The sequence below is a fragment of the Asparagus officinalis genome, chromosome 3 (genome assembly GCF_001876935.1).
Source record: "Asparagus officinalis chromosome 3, Aspof.V1, whole genome shotgun sequence".
NCBI classification, from domain to species: Eukaryota; Viridiplantae; Streptophyta; class Magnoliopsida; order Asparagales; family Asparagaceae; genus Asparagus; species Asparagus officinalis.
In genome coordinates this window covers 22,537,872-22,556,241 of record NC_033796.1, presented here as the reverse complement: position 1 = coordinate 22,556,241, position 18,370 = coordinate 22,537,872, and the positions used below count along the sequence as shown (strand labels likewise).

General features: G+C 34.6%; 2 protein-coding genes across 2 annotated transcripts in view; one reads left to right on the top strand and one right to left on the bottom strand.

The window, feature by feature from the left end:
- Positions 2,690 to 18,370, bottom strand: part of LOC109834766 (splicing factor 3B subunit 3) — a 24,549-nt gene continuing 8,868 nt past the window's right edge. The window contains exons 7-17 of the mRNA XM_020402786.1: positions 18,215 to 18,281; positions 17,909 to 18,060; positions 9,605 to 11,582; positions 6,959 to 7,266; positions 6,207 to 6,525; positions 5,824 to 5,979; positions 5,566 to 5,707; positions 5,000 to 5,076; positions 4,379 to 4,518; positions 4,019 to 4,127; positions 2,690 to 3,331 (exon numbers count right to left, since the gene is read on the bottom strand). Of these exons, the coding sequence (XP_020258375.1) occupies positions 3,134 to 3,331; positions 4,019 to 4,127; positions 4,379 to 4,518; positions 5,000 to 5,076; positions 5,566 to 5,707; positions 5,824 to 5,979; positions 6,207 to 6,525; positions 6,959 to 7,266; positions 9,605 to 11,582; positions 17,909 to 18,060; positions 18,215 to 18,281 (3,646 nt within the window). The 3' untranslated portion in view covers positions 2,690 to 3,133. The remainder of the gene's footprint in view (positions 3,332 to 4,018; positions 4,128 to 4,378; positions 4,519 to 4,999; positions 5,077 to 5,565; positions 5,708 to 5,823; positions 5,980 to 6,206; positions 6,526 to 6,958; positions 7,267 to 9,604; positions 11,583 to 17,908; positions 18,061 to 18,214; positions 18,282 to 18,370) is intronic.
- Positions 15,346 to 15,909, top strand: LOC109833365 (60S ribosomal protein L6, mitochondrial-like). Its single transcript, XM_020401018.1, has one exon. It carries the CDS (start codon positions 15,393 to 15,395, stop codon positions 15,699 to 15,701), a length of 309 nt encoding a protein of 102 aa, XP_020256607.1. The 5' UTR covers positions 15,346 to 15,392; the 3' UTR covers positions 15,702 to 15,909.

Genomic DNA, 18,370 nt, shown 5'->3' with positions numbered 1-18,370 from the left:
TCATGGCCATTGATTATCTAGTTAATGGTTGTGAATTTTTCTTTTAGTGCAAATTAGGAATGAGTGCAATACACGAGGGTATGATAAGTGTTAGATTTAGATTGTATCATAACCGCCTACTAAATAATCAACGATTGAGATTAAAAGCAGTGGTCTCTCCACTACTTTTTTGTAGTGGAGAGGATCCAAATCCCATATAGACTGAGGATCCACTGATCTTAACCAGGAAACATCCGGAAAACCATGAAAATATTAGTCTAATTCTTCTTGACCATTTATGTATGATTATAATCTATGATACAACCTTAACACAATTTGTCTAACAACAAATGCATAACTACATTATTTCAAATAATCATCTGAGGTCAAAACTTACCATTAGATAGGTTAGTTGGCACGGTAATTGATGCTAGCCGGTACCTGCTACAATTGAAGTTAATTCGTTGAAATAATAAGAGAATGCTATACTGATCATTTCAAAATAAAACAAGCGAACAAAATAATAAAATTTATCAGGAAATAACAGTGGACGTTTAGAGTCCTCAAACTTGAGAAGAGAAGACTTACAGTTGGGAATCATACGTACATAGCGGATATACAAGTAAATTCGATACCTTGAGCCGAGTCCACATAGAGATAACATTAACACTCGAAGGAGAACGGGGGATTGTCTACCTCCTATTGAAAATTCCTTCACCACAATTATCAGTTTTGCACGTGACAGCTTCATTGACGACCTAAATTAATCAACACATTTGAACTCAAAAGAAGACAAAAGCTTAGGACAAATATTGAGCTACCTACCACCTCCAGTAACAATAGTTTCATAACCTGCACTTCCAGAAGATAAAGAACATGAGAAGGTAAAGAACAATTACATGATCTTTATTAATACTTCATATGGGTGCCCCCATAGAATATTAATAGGTGCCCAATTACATGAAACATAAGGCCACGTAAAGAACAATTATGAAGAATCAATGCTTGATTTTAGTAATATTAAGATAGTTTTTGTAATAAAAATAAAAAACTTTGATCCTATATTGATAAGAAAATGATATGAAAAAAATATTAGTATTGAGATCTTTATGATTATTGTATAAATAAGCTTTTTACTAGCTGGAGTTTATACATCACGAGTTACTAACTTACATGCATAACTATATCTGTGCCATCAAAGGAAAAAGTTTTTGGATCCGCCCCTGATAATATAAGAAAGTTTTGAACCTTTCGGAATTTTTTCAAGTCTGTTTTACGTGCTTTTCGATGCTTGCTCCTTTGGACTTGATCAGCTTTAAATTGCTGAGAGCTTATCTTCTTGAACCTTCAGACTCATTCTGAGATCCTTGTTAACTTCCACAGTTCACTAATACGTCTTCTTCTTATCATGATTTCAATCAAAGAAATGCTAACTCGAGTACATACTCATTCCAACTACTGTGGCGCCCGAGTATTAGGAATACAAATCCCTTACCCAAGGAGTACGTACGCACGCCACTCCCTCACCTGCTGTACCAATTTTTTTTTCGTCTCCACTGAACAAAAGGGCTCAAGTGGGTTACCAAGGACACAAAGCAAAGGAGCTCAAATGTGATGAGCAGTATAGTTAAAATTTGGGCCAGTTTTAAACAGGAAAAAAAAAAACCCCCAGCTTTTAAACAACTTATTTATATTGCGTTTGTGTGAAGTTAAAGGTTCACAATATCATGCGTAACAGTCTTTCTCATACGAGACAACAAATTCTTTTGCTAACAACTTCATCAGCCGTTTAGAATCTCCTAAGAAACAAGAAATGATTTTACTCGTGAGACTCTAACAGATACATGTGTAATTAATGAAGAGCATACATCAAATCAAGATACTTAGTAGCGGCAATATTTTAGGGATTGATTACGACCCTGTACCTTGGGGTATACCGGCGTTACTGCACATGTGATCCTGGAGTTTTTGTATCTCCACTGTTAATCCTGAGATTACTAGCAACTGCGAGATTACTAATTGTAACTACAAGGGTGACCAAAAAGCTTATGTTCAAGATTACTCGTGTAGATACTATACTTTGGATTACTCGTGTAGTTACATCATACCTCAGGGTACCAAGTTGTAACTAATACATATTTGGAACTTAACGACGTCTAACCAAACTATCCTGTTGGAGGAAAATGACAACGGCATGCAGATTAAGCTCACTGAATTTTGGCCTTGACACTTCCCATGTAAACTGCACAAGTAAACCGTGGAATTTAAAGCAGAATCTAAATGCGATCATATAGATCTGTTTGTTACAGAGCTAAATGCTAATGCAAACGTCGGAACGTGGATATAGTCATACCTTATGAATACATTGACGAACCAGCACCGGAGACTCTGTAGCCTTTATAATCCTTTCCAGCCACAATGTCCAAATTAACCCCTAAAGAAGGTAAAGTAGGTGAAACTCAAACAGGCTATGTTTTTTTCCTCCGTTGAGCTTAATGAACACAGATTTGTTGTGTTTATGCTTGCTAATCTAATCTAATTTATTAAAAAAAAGGAACTCAATCCCAATTCAGAACCAACCAAATAAACAGAAATCGAACAGCAATGATCAAGTGTCACGATTGATTTTGTCCAACATAAACTTGCACTCATGCTTGTTCAGTGGTCGTGATATCATCAAACACAAACCCTTCGTTATCAAACCGGGGCCTGAATAAAAACAAGTTTTATCGAACTCGACCTGGGCTAGTCTTTATTTTACAAACAAATCAGTCGCTGCAAAAATCCCTCATTTCAGTTTCACTATCTATATGCGTTCATTAAAGATGAAACAATACACATCTATTTATGACAGCTTGGAGCATTTTGGACAACGATAATATGCAGATGCAACCGACAAGGGGGATTGTCCACGTATAAAACCAATTAAATTCATTACGGCAAAGCAATCAAAGTTACGATACAAATTCGAGACATCTGACTAAAACTTTCTCCCGCTTAGGTCCCAGTAACCTCATTCTGGTATGCATCTTACCTTAAAGTCCGTATTCATGCAAAATTATTTGTTGATCGCACGTCACCACCACCACCCTGTTGTCTCTTTCTCCCCGGAAAATACCTCGTGATATAAAATGTGATAAACACTGATATTCTTCTAGTTAAGGGCGTAATGAACTCTTTCAAGCACCCGAACAACCTCACAGACAGAAATAGGAGAACCATGGCAAGAATCTGGTATTGTGCCCCTAGAACTTTGGGCGGTGGATGATGATGTAACCACGTCTTCTTGCTGCATACTTGTCAGCTCCAAGAACTGGGCAAGCAAGTTCCCATCAAGCATGGTAGGTCCTGCCTGCAGTGCAAGAATTTCCTAATATGAGGACAAAGAGTGAAGAACCAAAATATGAGACCACATCCTTCTTATTCAGTAATTTTATATCATTTTGATAGTCATCTTGACCACATTCCAAAAGTTTTTTATACATCTAGAACTGGATTGAATTAATGTGCTAAAGATGTTATCCGCCAAACAAAAAAGTGAAAAAGAAAAAGAAAAGAAAAGAAATAATGTGTTAAAAGATGACATCAGAATGGTGGATGACCCAATACGGCAGCAAGGTAATAACCAAAGTGTGCAACATTACAAATTACATGGGTGTTTACAGAAAACCTTCTTCAAAAGTTTGGCTAATCAGATATTTTTAACTTTTTTCTCAAGTAGCCACAGATTTAGCTTGAAAGTTTATAGACAAATATTCCATCTTCATCAGATAAAATGGAATGGAAGCATCAACATAAAATTTTTATTAACTAGTAAACAAGCAATCCACAAATATATGAACTGGAAAGTAAGCAGTGAACAAGAATCTAGCAGACAGCAACAATCTGATGACTAATGTGGTAATAATTTGATACAAATTTTCAGCAAAAAAGGGGCTAACGCGTGCAACCAAATGGGGGATAAACAATTCCCCAACTACTTATAATTAACTTATGGCTAACTGTATGAAACAAACTCAAACTGGTGAGAATAGCTTACCAGTGGTCCACGCCCACGGAACTCTTTATGGATGTTTCCTAGCAGAGGGGAAGTCAATGGATGAAGCACAAGTTTTGCTTGTACAGCTTCTAACAGTTCATACTCTTCCCTGCATATTAACAAAATTTGAATTAATTGATTGAGACTAAATTCAGTAAGTAAAAAAACCACTGGATGCCTTCATAATTCTATAGGACTACTACACGAGGAAGTCCAGAGAAAAATTGGCAAACAATACCAGTGCAAGCAGTAAATATAGCAGGAAATCAAACATGAGGAAGTTAATGGAGAAAAATTAGCAAACCATAACAGTACAAGCAGTCTGACAGCAAATATAACAGGAAATCAAAATGAACCAACCTCGTAATGGGAATCAGAACAAGCACACTTCCGAGCAGCGTACCAGCCACGATACTGTTGTATGAATCTTCAAATGCTCTCTCTGCACCATTACACTTGTTCGGCATATCATCAACTGGAAGTTTGTATGAGAACGAACCCTGCAAGAAAGTTACGATAACTGAATAAGTTAAAATTGAAGGGTCTAATCTGACTCCACACAAAGTGAAAACCAAAATGAAAAGAGAGAATTCCTGAACCCGATGGAGGATAATTAAAATAAAAGAAATTTATCAAAATGACCAGGCAAGCACGGGCAAACATACTAGAAACCGAAATACTGATATGTCTAAACCTATACCTTCGTGCCAGAGACCTTCAAAATATCACTCCTACCCCCAATATACTTATCTTTTCAAGCACAAACATGTTTAAAATAAACATTTGGAATAAATATACTACACAGTTTAATAACAAAGAAAATGTTGTTCCCTTCCTTGTATCCCTTTAAATTAATTATTTATACTAAAATAAATCTCAACATAATCATGTTTTAGTTTCCATCTTTATAAGAATTTTGAATACCATTTAACATTTAACAACCAGCATTAATACTAACAATGATAATGTTCAAGTTTTTACCTTATGAATGCCCATAATAGTTTCTCCCAAGTAAAATGAGCAGTTTAGTGTTAGATTCTTCTCTGGGTTTGCACTACCTGCAACAAGGGGGGGAAATCAAACAATGATAAGATCCTTTGCAACTCTGAAGGTTTAACACAAACCAACAAGCTTTTAGTGGAAGCAAATTTTATAACAAAAGCTGACAGATAAATTGCAGTTCATCATGGATGATGTAACCGACAAATTTAAAAGACAAACAGGCATAAATCTCATAAAGTAACATTAAAAATAGAAAGGAAATATATAGGAAGATATTTCACATGAAAGCTTTAAGGCTGTATACCTCCATCCACAAACACAAGTCAGTAAAAGAAAAAACATCATAAGTGAATTGGTGACATTAAAATTTTAAACGATAGTTCTGCTTTCATATGTAAATAAAGACGAATTTTAAATTGCATATCAATTTATATGATAGTTCTGCTTTCACATGTAAATAAAGATGAATTTTAAATTGCATATCAACAAGAATAGCATGCATCCAGATAAGCAGGTAACCCAGAAAATTTGAAAGCATAATGCACCTTCTAGATGATCCGCACAGGAAAGAACGGAGATGTTCCCACTGCGATCTGATACTACAACGGTGTCCATATCCACAAGTGCACAATCAGCAACCAGTCTTTGTACTGGATCAGAATACATCTGTTCTAATTTTCTATTATCCTACAAATAAGACCAGTGTTGCTTGTTATTTGATAAAATATCTATGGGATATATTTAACAATATAAAGCATAATACATTGGCAGAAATTGGGGCATGGAGAATAAAATAATCATACCTCACGGTACGAGTAGAAAAGGATGCCATCCCGACAATCACCAACAGCAATTCTTGTAAAATACGTAGCCAAACACGTTATAGCAAAGCGTGTCTTTGCCGTAGCAAACTTTCTCAGTCGTTGTGGGTTCTCATTTAGAAAACCAAATACATTGACCTGATAGTAACAAAATTCTATGTTAAATATACTGGACAGCAAAACCAGAAGTTATCCAAGTTGACATGCAAAATTCATAATTATGTTTCCAGTATTAAATTCAACATGTCTGCTAGATAGAAATAAATGAATATTAGTAATAGCCATATTACTGATCTTTTTCATAACAGGATTGCGGCATCTAAAACAAACTTGCATAAAAAAATAAAATAAAAAGGATAACGTACGATGTTGCCAGCTGATGCCAAGAAATAACGATCTAAGTATGGACAGACAGAAAGTACGGCACCAGGCAGTTGAACCTGAAAGATTAACCGCAACTGCCGTGCCTCCATTTCTTCAAGTTTAACCACATCGTTGCTGATGTCATCTGGGCTACTGCAGAGACTACTGCTTGATAACTGTTCAGTTGCGTACCCAACAATTTCGCCAAAAGGAGAAGATATATGGGAAGGCAAATTCAAACTAGAGCTGAACATCAGTGAACTGCTATCTGAGGATCTCTGTGAGCTTTCCAGACTTAACACAATAAGACGTCCTTTGGTGCTGTTGCATAAAGCAGTCTTATTAGTTGATTCTAACATCAAAAATGGCAAAAATATTGCAACCTTATCAGGTTCATTCGCAACCTATGATAAATAAAATATGAGGGATTAAACTAATCCCTTTCAGATAATAGATAGAAATCAGCTAACTCTATTTGTCGCAAGACTATCTTAGGGCTTTCAATAGTTAGAGAAAAATGGCTTTTAAAATAATGCAGTAGAAAAATACAAAATGAAATATACAAATTACTATTGACAACCATTATTCAAGATTGTCAGAAAATGGAAATAAATGCATAAATTTGCATAGAATTTTAGACTTACAAGTGGCAACAGACCTGATATTTAAGGTTAATCAAACATGTAAAAGTATAATATATTTTAGCCCTTATGGAAAAACAAGTAGAATATAAATAATTTACAGGCATGCTAACCTCTCAGCTTCACCACTAGCCATGACTATCCGTCCAGATACTTGACTAGTTCCTACAATTAAAACCTCCTCATTTCCAACCTTGACAATTTGCATGCATTTTGCTGTTTCCCCAGGTTCGCACACGAACTTTGAGAGCACCGAGCCACTCAAGGGATCTACACGACATATATCTGATGAGCAAACCCCAGGTAGTCCTATCCTCATCACCAGCAATGTTTTACTTTCATGATGGTATAAAACCTTCCGCGGAGTGCCTCCAACCGAAAACTTCTGTACATTAAGTCTCTTAGCATGAACCATCTCCACCTGCAAAGGAGTTAAAAAGAAAGCATTAAAAGTTACTTTGATGAAACAGCGGCTGTGATGAAAGAATAACAGCTTGCAACAAAAATCCATAAGGTAGAAGCCCATCCAGTCGAAAACAATAGCCAATATCTCAATTTAGGATACTAAAACATTTGTAACAGACAACAGTGTACTAACAAGACAAATACACTGTTACAAACAAAGTTATCACAGGCAATCTTGAGATAGTATGCAACTTTGATGTAGAGAAATGTTAAGGACAGTTTACAAATGGCATTAGTCCTACCGGTCAAAATTAGCCACGTAATCAATTCTTATAGCCAATATGACGTACAAAATGGTCATTATATCAGTAAATACCATCTTCATAGGATTGTAGGTAATTAAGTTGAACGGCATCATTGACATTCTCTGGCAGCAGTATCTCTAAGCGGCTTAGGTTAAATGGCTTCGTGCTGTAAACTCAACAGCAACTGAGACCAGAGATTGACCTTCCTATACTCCACAATGCTCTAGTATAAGCTAAAATTTTGGGACAATCTGTTTTAATATGCAACCTGGTAAGCTTGGAAGTATTTGAAGAATCTGACATGCAATGGTCTCAATATCATATTTTGATCAAAATATTACACTACCAATACACATTAATATGGCTCTTTACTGTTACTGCTACCCGCTACAGCTGTGAATACCCTCAGCAACCTTGGGCAGCTATATGTCATTCAAAATCAAATGACTTAGCAAATGAACTAGAGAACATACAGTTGAAAATTGCAGCTGGCGCATATTTGAGCTGGCTAATATATATATATATATAGTATATATATATATATATAATATATTATATATATATATATATATATATATATATATATATATATATATATATATATATATATATATATATATATATATATATATATATATATATATATATATATATATATATATATAGTAATATAGAACCAGATCTCTAATACGCCTAATTATGTTGCCGAGTTTCCCCAAATTTAACTCACAAATCTAATTATAGAAAGCAATTTAATAGTATACATAGACAGAAATTTCAGGTTTCAATATTCATTTTTATAATAATGTCGGCTAAGGCTCTCTTTGCATTTAAAAATACATTTTCCCCTAAGAACCAAAAAATGTAATAAGTGACAATAGCCTTTATATATATAAAAAAACATCCTGCAAAATGGCCATTCATGATATCTAGAAGCCTATAAGGTTGCTATAAGTTTAAAATTTGAGACATAGCTTGATACAGCAGCAATCCAAGTATGGACGAGGCTAGGCTGCATCGACTTTGTTTGTGGTCCTATAATTTTTTTAAGGAATTAAACCATGCACTGGTAGCCCATAGAAGCGTAAAACATGAGACCACCTAACATATGGTATGTCGCATGTTCTGATGTGGTAAAGTATCTGAAGTACGAATTATGGCATATGCAATACAATGGGGATATACCCCATAAAATTTTACATAATCCTTCTTTGTTCCTAAGACGGTTATCAAGAGAGACTAAGATGAGGAGGATTAGCTCGGCGTTAAATATACTTCCACAACTCAGTGTCCCATAAGAGGGTGAGTTGAGGTCAGAACCATCTCCCATAGCTACTGAGATCAAACAAGAAAAACATTTACCCAATATATCCCGTTATATCCTATGAAACTTGTGTAAAGCACATAAATCAGCTGGTTTTCTCAAGATGTCCTCACAAGATTACTCAAGGCCGTGATTTTGATACTAAATCAGATATTTTATTAGAAGAAAAGTTTAAATGCAAGATGAGGGGATGATTAGTTCTGCATTAAATCTCCCTCCACTACTAGATGTCCCAAGAGGAGGGCAACTTGAGTTCACTACCGCCTCCAATAACTGCTAAGAGGTTAAACAAAATAAGCATTTACCTAACATATATCCTGTTATACCCTATGATACTTGTGTCAAAAGATTACTTGAGGCCATGATTTTGATACAAAATCAGATAATTTATTAGAAGGCAAGTTTTAAATATACTTTGCCTTCTGGAAAATATACGAGATACTGTTGTCTCCTAGATTCTCTTAAGTCCAAACTACTGGAAGATATGCCTTAAAAATAAAACATAAAGCAGACACAAGTACAAGCAAAAAAAAACTAGATAAAGTACAGCTAATTATGATTCCATAAATAACTATCAAATGTAACTCAGTCAGTTTTCCCATCGATAATTTAAATGGATAAAACAGAAACAGTTTCAGTTTCAACAAGACAAACATGACAGATAAGAAAAGAGTACTGCCATGAGAAAGTGAAACATAAATGGATTTATCAACAAGGCCTCTTACCAAATGTAAACTATTATCGGCAACAAATAAAATTCCTTTGGGGCAATCAGCAGAAAACACGGGGGTCACATGAGTGGCAGGTTGAAATGAGATAGAAGTATAAGCAAGACTGTGTCTTGCAGAATGCAATAACCAAGGCCTGTCACTGAGAATGATTATATCTGCATCAAGGGAATCATGGAGGGCTACCAAAACTACAGGAGTTATCCCAATCCGACGGATGGCTATCAATTGCAGAATAACTGTTTTAGAATTCTCAGCATTCTTCTTGACATTAACAAAGGAGAAAGAAGCCATCATTTGTGACGATGAAGCATCTATTTTGTTAAAAAAGTCAAATTGTCTGTTCTGTTCTGCTAGAGGAATCGAGGAGGCTGCAGGCCATTCATAACGAAGTAGCATTCCATTTCTCAAGCCAGCAAGAATATAGGGCCGGTCCACTGATACAAGCCTCACGTTTTCAGGGATGCTGCCACTGACAGGAGTACCTAGCGCATTATTTATTGAAATAGTTCCAACTGCAAGGACGCTTAACCCTACTCCAAATACAATCGAAAGGACCTCTACTGATGGTTTATGTGTACCAATCAGAAAAGTAATACCATTGTCAACTGCATTCTGCAGAGCAACTTGATGATCCTTTTGTGCTAGATTTAAATTTAATGCTAATTGGTCATGTTTGATACTTTCTCTTGGTATAGATATGCAAGATACTTCATGCTGCAGTTTCACATGTTGAATCTCATATATTTCATACTGATATGCTGATATATGTTTAACACCAAGAACAAATAAGAAGCAAGGATTAGAAGTAGTCACAATGAAAAAAGTATGTCCAACAGCACCCAAACTGATGGACATGTTACCAGGATACCAAGAAGTACAAACTGGTGCAGAGAGTGGAATTCCTTCAGGATGACCGCATGTTGTGGGTAAACAAAGTCTCACCCCACCCTTGTGAATCTGCAGAAGCAATCCATCAGCCACCAAGCCACATGCCACAGTGGAGACATCAGGCAGAAAACCAGCAGCATCAGTGACATCATTAAAGCTCAGACCAACAGAAAGTATCCTGGTTTCTTCAACGAAAGACAAAACAAGAAAAGAATGATAAGCATCACTTTTCTTCATCTTCAATGTCCATGTACCAGTTATCCCTTGATAAGTAGAGGCAGTCTTTAAAAGCTTCTCTACACTGATACCATTTCGAATTATTCTTATTGATCCCTCAGGATTCATACCACAGCAGGCATACATTTGGTTCTGCTTCTCATCAGGGAAATTCTCGACAGCTAAATCCAAAATTGGTGCTATATTCTGAATTGGACTTCTGTATAGCAACCTTCCATCTTCCAACTTAAAAATCATGCCATCTCCCATGTCAACAAGACAAGCAATAAATCCACTTTCAATCCAAAGAAGCGTCTTACAAGGTGAACCCTTGTAGACACAGTTAGACAAAACTCTGACTCCCCCAACTTCAGAACAAATTTCAAGTATATGCAGTTCTCCTGTGTCCAAACAAAAAATCAACCTTGAACTAGTTGATCCAACAGGTTCCCAACTCCAAGAAACAATGTACTTTGACGTAGAAACTGATCTTCCACTTTCACTATCAATGTTCATGGGATCGTCATCCCCAGAATCCCTCAATTCCAACAAAGCACAAGCCACATTGGACATACCTTCATCATCAACAAACAAACCTCTGCAGGGATCTTCAAAAGAACTTTGTTCTTCAGCTGCAGCATCTAAATCAAGATTCATTTTGTAAATGGAACTAACAGAATGGGGGTTTCTCATATCAATAAGAAGAACATCACCAATTCTGAAAAGCAAAGCGAAGCCTGAAAGATGAGGAACTGCTGAAATATGGTGTGCTAAAGGACCAGCTTCTGAATACCGAAAGATAACATGGATACTTCGTGTGCTTAGATTCCATTCAAATAATACTATTTGATTCTCACCAATGGGTTTCCTGTGGTGACATTACAACATATTGTATAAAGAAAAATATCTCTGTAGTGAAAATTGGGAAGCATTTAACTGAATAGTAGGATTGTAGAACATATAAGGAGGACATAGTATAGCATGTATAACAAGAACATCATATGAACCAAGGTTTTAAATGTCGGATAACAGAGAAATATTAGACAACCAAAATCCATATCAGATTGCAGATATCAGAGAAATATCGAGGATATGCAGTAAATATCGGAGTGCTATATTAGATGATGTGCATGTATAATAATGTCCTAAAATGTACTCTAAACGAACTTAATGAAATCTAAGCATACAAAAATGTAACCACTGTATGGTATGTTGCTGCAGGTTGTACGGGGACACAACTATGTATATGTATGTTATGTGTGTTAACATATATATGTATGCAGTATTGTAAATAGCGGCCAATAGCGGGGCTATAGCGGCGCGAATAGCGGTCGCGGCCCTTCAGCGCTACGCGTAGGGGTTTCACGGCTGGCTTAAGCGGGAAAATCCGCTATTCATTCGAATAGCGCGTAAAAGCGGATTTTAGCGGGTTAAAAGCGGGTTTTCACAGTTAAAAGAGGATTTTCGCGGTTTAAAACAGATTTTTGCGGTTAAAAACGGCTAAACCCGCTATCAGCCTATCACACATATTATGATGCTATATTTCTTGAATTTCTTCATAGTTTTATTCATACAACAAGCCTACTAATTGTTATTTACTGATAATACAAGAAATTTACAACTAATTGAATTTTTAGATTTTTTATGAATTTTCTTATTATTTAGGATATTTAAATATATTTAAATTTGACCGCTATTTGATTGTGCGCTATTTGCCGCGATTTCGCCGCAATAGCCCGATATAGCCTTAGCGGTACCTCGCCGCGACGCGCCGCGATCCGCTATCAACAACCTTGAATTATAATATGTTTGAATGTGGGTGTCAATCAAATTTCAGATTTTCTTAATATATTGCTTTATGATTATTGAGATAATTGTTTGATTTTTAATATATTGGTTATGATTTTACTTGGATGATTCGTGATATTTAAGCAGAAATCATTATAGTGCTGGTTAAAAATTCCTTGAGATAATTGTTTGATATTGTTTATCCTATTTGAATCAACTCATGGATGTTTATAAATATATGGCAAAGTTTCATATATATTTATTTATTTTGATTTGATAGTAGAATGAGAACGAGAGATTATTGTGTTGAGGGCTTCATGTCCACCAATGAGTTTTAAGCATTTTATTTAAACTTACCAAAGTTGTCCATTATGCACAGTCAGCTGTTAATACATAAAAATTTAGGAATTATGCATATTTGATAGTTATTTTCTGTTAAAAAAAGACTCAAAGTTCATGTTTGTCTTGATCTGTTAATAGTTATAAATATCCGTGTCCTGCTCATGCTCTTGATATCCCAACATTTTTGAGAATTGATCTCTTTGGATCTTTAACTTCAATAATGTTTCTGCACATTCGTGATGGAGTGTTAGATCTTTATTGTTATAAATGATGTATAGGATGTGTTTTTTTATTTGGTTAGAGTGTTTTTGTGCTGGTGAATTGCAAGTTTCTTTTTAAAAGAACTGTGTGCATACTTGTTTGGTTCCCCTTCCAAGATTTGTGTGGTCCAGTCTCCTCATATTAGCCCATATCGTGATGGATCAAAACTCCATTCCTGGCTCGGCTAAAATACTAGATTGGTTTACTTAAAAATACTAGATTGGTTTACTTAACTCCTATTAGCAATAGGGTATTTTTAAAAGCTCTAGCATTAATAAGATCTTTTTTCTCCCCTGCAGTGAGAATTCTGGTGGGAACTGTAATTTTTTATTGGGAAAATTTCTTCTGACCTTTCAAATATATTGTATCTACCTTCTCATTCTCCTTCAACCTTCTCCAATTCAAACCCAAATCCTAATTCAACCCCAACAACCTACATCCAAGCCCATCTTTAAGCTCTATGAGTGTTAAGGCAGCTCAAAAATCTCAAGATGATCAACCCCTTGTTTGGATTAGAGTTTGGGTTTGAATTGGAGGAGATTGAAATAGAAGGATGAGGCTCTATTGATGATTGAATGATAGTGTGAAAGAGGTCTTATTGGGTAAAGGGATGAAAGAAATTTAAATCCGGTGAGGTTGAAGGAGAAGGAGAGTGTAGATATAATAACTTTGAGAGGTCGGGGGTAAAAGAAGTTTTAAAAAAATATTACAATTCATGTCAGAATTCTTGCCTCCGGCGAGAGAAAGGGGTTTATTGATGCCAGAGCTTTCAAAAATACCCTATTGGTAAGAGAGGACAACTAAAAATACGAATCTTTAGTTGTCATGGCTCTTTTCTTTGTTTATTTGGTATTACTCAGAGCATGTTTGACAAGTGGTCAACATGTATCGTAAATGACTTATTTTGGTTTATAATCCAACAAAAGTAAAGCTAAGAGTATCTAGCTTATATTTTGGTGGCTTATTAGCCATAAGGTTTGACCGAGTGAAAGACTAATATAGCTATCATCATTCCAAAAATTATCAAACCCATTTATCTTTCTCCAACTCCATTAAATATTTTTGATTATTTTGACAACAATGAAGGCTTGTAGGCCACCCATTTGCCAAACACTTTACTATTATATATGGAATATAATCCACTAAATTTACCATATACTTTGGCTTATAATCCACTTGGTTTAGAATCCATTTGTGGATTATAAGCCAAGTGAATTATAATCCAAAGTTGCCAAATATGTCCTTAACCTTATGAACATGTATTTACTCTACTAGAGATGAATGATACTCATAGATTAACTTGTTCAAGATTTCAAGTTATTAATAAACCTCATAAAATTTGATCTTCTAGCAAGTACCAAACTATCAATGACTTGTTCATTTAAATAGTTGTAATTATCTTATTATCGAATGTACTCATCGTTGGTATTTGGAAGTTGTGTCATGTCCCTTCTCATGCTCATTAAAATACAATAGATATAAAAGTAGAAGTTTTCACTAAAAACCAGTGATTTCATTTTATTTTTTTCATCGACTTTCTCAACTAAGTTTCCTAATTCTTGATGAATTTTATTTTCATCTTGAAGCTGAATGTTGTATGCCTACAACAACAATGACAACAAAGTTTTTATCCCAATTTTTTTTGGGGTCAGCTACATGAATCATATTCTCTTGTTCAGTTTTGTTTTAGGGTTATCTTCTCCCTTAAGTTAATCACTATTAGATCCTTCTTAACTTTATAAGTTCTCTTAGATCATCTTTAATCTTTGCTCCATCAATTATACTCTTTACTTCCTATCCTGATTGGCACATTTTGTGGCCTCCGTTGCACATGACCAAACCATCTTAATTGATTTTCTCATACTATCCTCAATATGAGGAAGATCTAACCTCTTATGATTGCACTTATTTCTTATCCTATCTCATAGTATATCTCTAAGAGTTCATTGTAACATTCTCGTTTTGCTACTCTCATTCTTCATTTCTTAACTGCCCAACAGATTAATAAGGAATGTTGTATCCATAATGAATGTCAATGACTTACTCATGTAAGTTAATTGTATTTTGTAGAAGGAATTTGTGTCATGTGTATCACCCTTACCATCTTTACAGAAACATCAATTTTCATCTTTTCCATTTTTTGTTATTTCTTTCTGTGACTTTCTCGACCATATTCCATAGTTTTTGGTGAGTGTTATTCATCTTGAATCTGAATGTTGTGCACCCTATTTGCATAAATTCTAATTAGCTTTTATTTTGTTAGCAGGAAAGCTGAATTAGAAAACATATGGAATCTAAATTTTTTCGGTTTCTCAAAATTGTGGGAGTTGGATTCAAAGCTAGAACCGAAGCAGAAGGCCGTCAGCTTTTCCTGAAACTAGGTTACAGCCACGAGGTGGAGTTTGCTGTCCCTCCTGCTGTCCGAGTGTTTTGCTTCAAACCCAACATAGTTTGCTGCACTGGATTAGACAAACATAGGGTGCACCAGTTTGCTGCTTCTGTTCGTAGCTGCAAGCCGCCTGAGGTCTACAAGGGCAAGGGTATAATGTATATTGATGAAGTTGTTAAAAAGAAGCTAGGGAAGAAATCAAAATGATGTTTATTGTTTATTGTTGATTTGTGCGAGTTTGTTTGCAAGAAGCTCAGTCTTCTCATGTCAAGTTGTTTGTTTTAGGAAATGGTGATAAGTTGTTACCTTCTTTGATGAAATGGTTTTAAGTGGGGGTTTGAGTCCCCTGTATCATCCTAGTTGCTCATTTTCTTGTTATTGGATATCTATTATATATAAGCCTGTTGCTTTAGCATTTTCTGAGGTATGCATTCATTGAGGAAGTTCTTCTACATTATTACATGTTGGTCAGTTTTGTACTTCAATGTTTAATTGTATGCTGTCTGTGTAAAATCTAGTTGGATCTTCATGATATTGAACGTACTCTTGTCTCCTATTAGAAGCACCTAAGAACAACTCTTGAGGTTTTGCCCCCCAAAAAGAAATCATGAAAAATTGTTAGCGCACCCATTTTAATGGAGTTCTTTGGACTAGAAAAATATTTACCATGTTTAGACTAGAGTAATGTTTATCATGTTATTTCCATATGTTTGTTTGTAAGAAGCTTAGTGTTTTGATGATGAGTTGTTACTTTCTTGGGTGAAATGGTTCGACAAGGTAAAATGATTAGCACCAACGCACACTGCTGGCTTTGAGTGGTCTTTATCATCTATTTGCTTATTTTCTTCCGTGGAAATCTCTTGCAACTCTTTCTCTGAGCCTTTTTATTATTACTAGTTTTTACACACGTGCAATGCACGTGATTTAATACCATGATTAAGTATTTTTGACAGTTTGTGCTTATTTTTTTCTTTAAACTCTTACATCCCGATTATTTTTTTATGTTTTTTTAAATGGGATACACCCAATTTAAATTTTCATGTTGATATTTGAATTGACAAAAAACAAATATAATTTAAAAATAATTTAAATTTTCATATTATTTTTGACCGATATGAAACTAAGCTTTATTTGAGAAAGTATAGCATTGCAAAGTAAAAAATATTAAAATAGTGTTATACAAGGAAGGTGAATATTTAAAACCAATATGGCAAAATGATTGATTTAAAGTATGTTAAAACGATGCAAAAGAGAATATGAAGTTTATTCCTAATCATTGATAGACTTCATAAAAAAATATAAATTAAAGATTAATGCTAACTCTAGTATACTTTTATATGATAAAAACATCCACATAAGAATATAAAAGTACTGAAAAAAATTCATGAAACTCCCTTCTAAAGATTCCTAATTTCACTCAAAATAATTAAACTATTCTATAAAATATTCATAAAATATTGTTTTTATTTCTTCTATTTTTGATAATTTATGTAAGATAAATATTGTTTTTTCATTTACATGAGATCAATATGTAACAAATAGATGTAAAGTGCAGGAGTAGGATACACATGCAAGAAGTATATGAGTGTTTTCAATTAGAACATGTTTATATATGATAATTTATGTAAGATAAATATTGTTTTTTCATTTACATGAGATCAATATGTAACAAATAGATGTAAAGTGCAGGAGTAGGATACACATGCAAGAAGTATATGAGTGTTTTCAATTAGAACATGTTTATATAACTGAGTATACGTCTGAAAAATGTATGCATATATTTAAGAAGTGTCCAAGAAGTTTTGGTAAAGGTACGTGATAATTTATGTAAGATAAATATTGTTTTTTCATTTACATGAGATCAATATGTAACAAATAGATGTAAAGTGCAGGAGTAGGATACACATGCAAGAAGTATATGAGTGTTTTCAATTAGAACATGTTTATATAACTGAGTATACGTCTGAAAAATGTATGCATATATTTAAGAAGTGTCCAAGAAGTTTTGGTAAAGGTACGTGTCGGGCATGTACACCGCATCCGATAGAGGTACCTATGATACATAGAATATATGTTTAGGATCACTAACCAATTGTAGAAACTTACTAAATTTATAGGAGGTACTTACTAGAATATGCTAAGAAAAGCCCTGAAATTTTTGTTTAAAAAACTTTAAAAGAAATTTTCGCAGAACTATATTGCTCGGTGATGACTCATATAAAATGACATATCGGCTAATATATCGGACATATCGAGAATATGTCATCAAAATTGCCAAAAAACAGTAAAGGATATTAACGGCGTATTATTTTGCGGCAAGCCTTACAAAAGGATATACTAGCCGATATACCAGGGATATTTTAGACAATGATATGAACTAAAAGTATACTTAAAATGACACCAGAAAACTGTACCTGTTCATTAAAACTGCCAGTATAGGGTTATGTCCTCTCTTATCTTCACTTGGAATAAAGCACATGCTCCAAATTGTACCACGAACATCAGCTCTTGAAGTTTCCTTTACAGCATTTGTCTCTCCTTCATTTTCTGGTGGGTAGACAATTTTCTGAAATTATGACATGGGAAGATCTTCAAAATCTGAAATAAGTACTTTAACAAATTAGATGGACCGCATCTAGAAAAAAAGAAAATTGGCTACATAAAATATGGACAATCAACTATTTCAGGCATGCTTGATCAACTCAACTGCAGGAACTCACCTCATCAACAATATTGTTTCTGGCAGACTTGGACACAGATAATAGAGCAATCCGATCATCGTATGCACTNCCTCTAAAACGAAATGAACAGAAGTTTAGCCACATCAGTAAAAAAAATTAAAAGATTTGAACAAATGAAAGAATGGCTTACAGGAT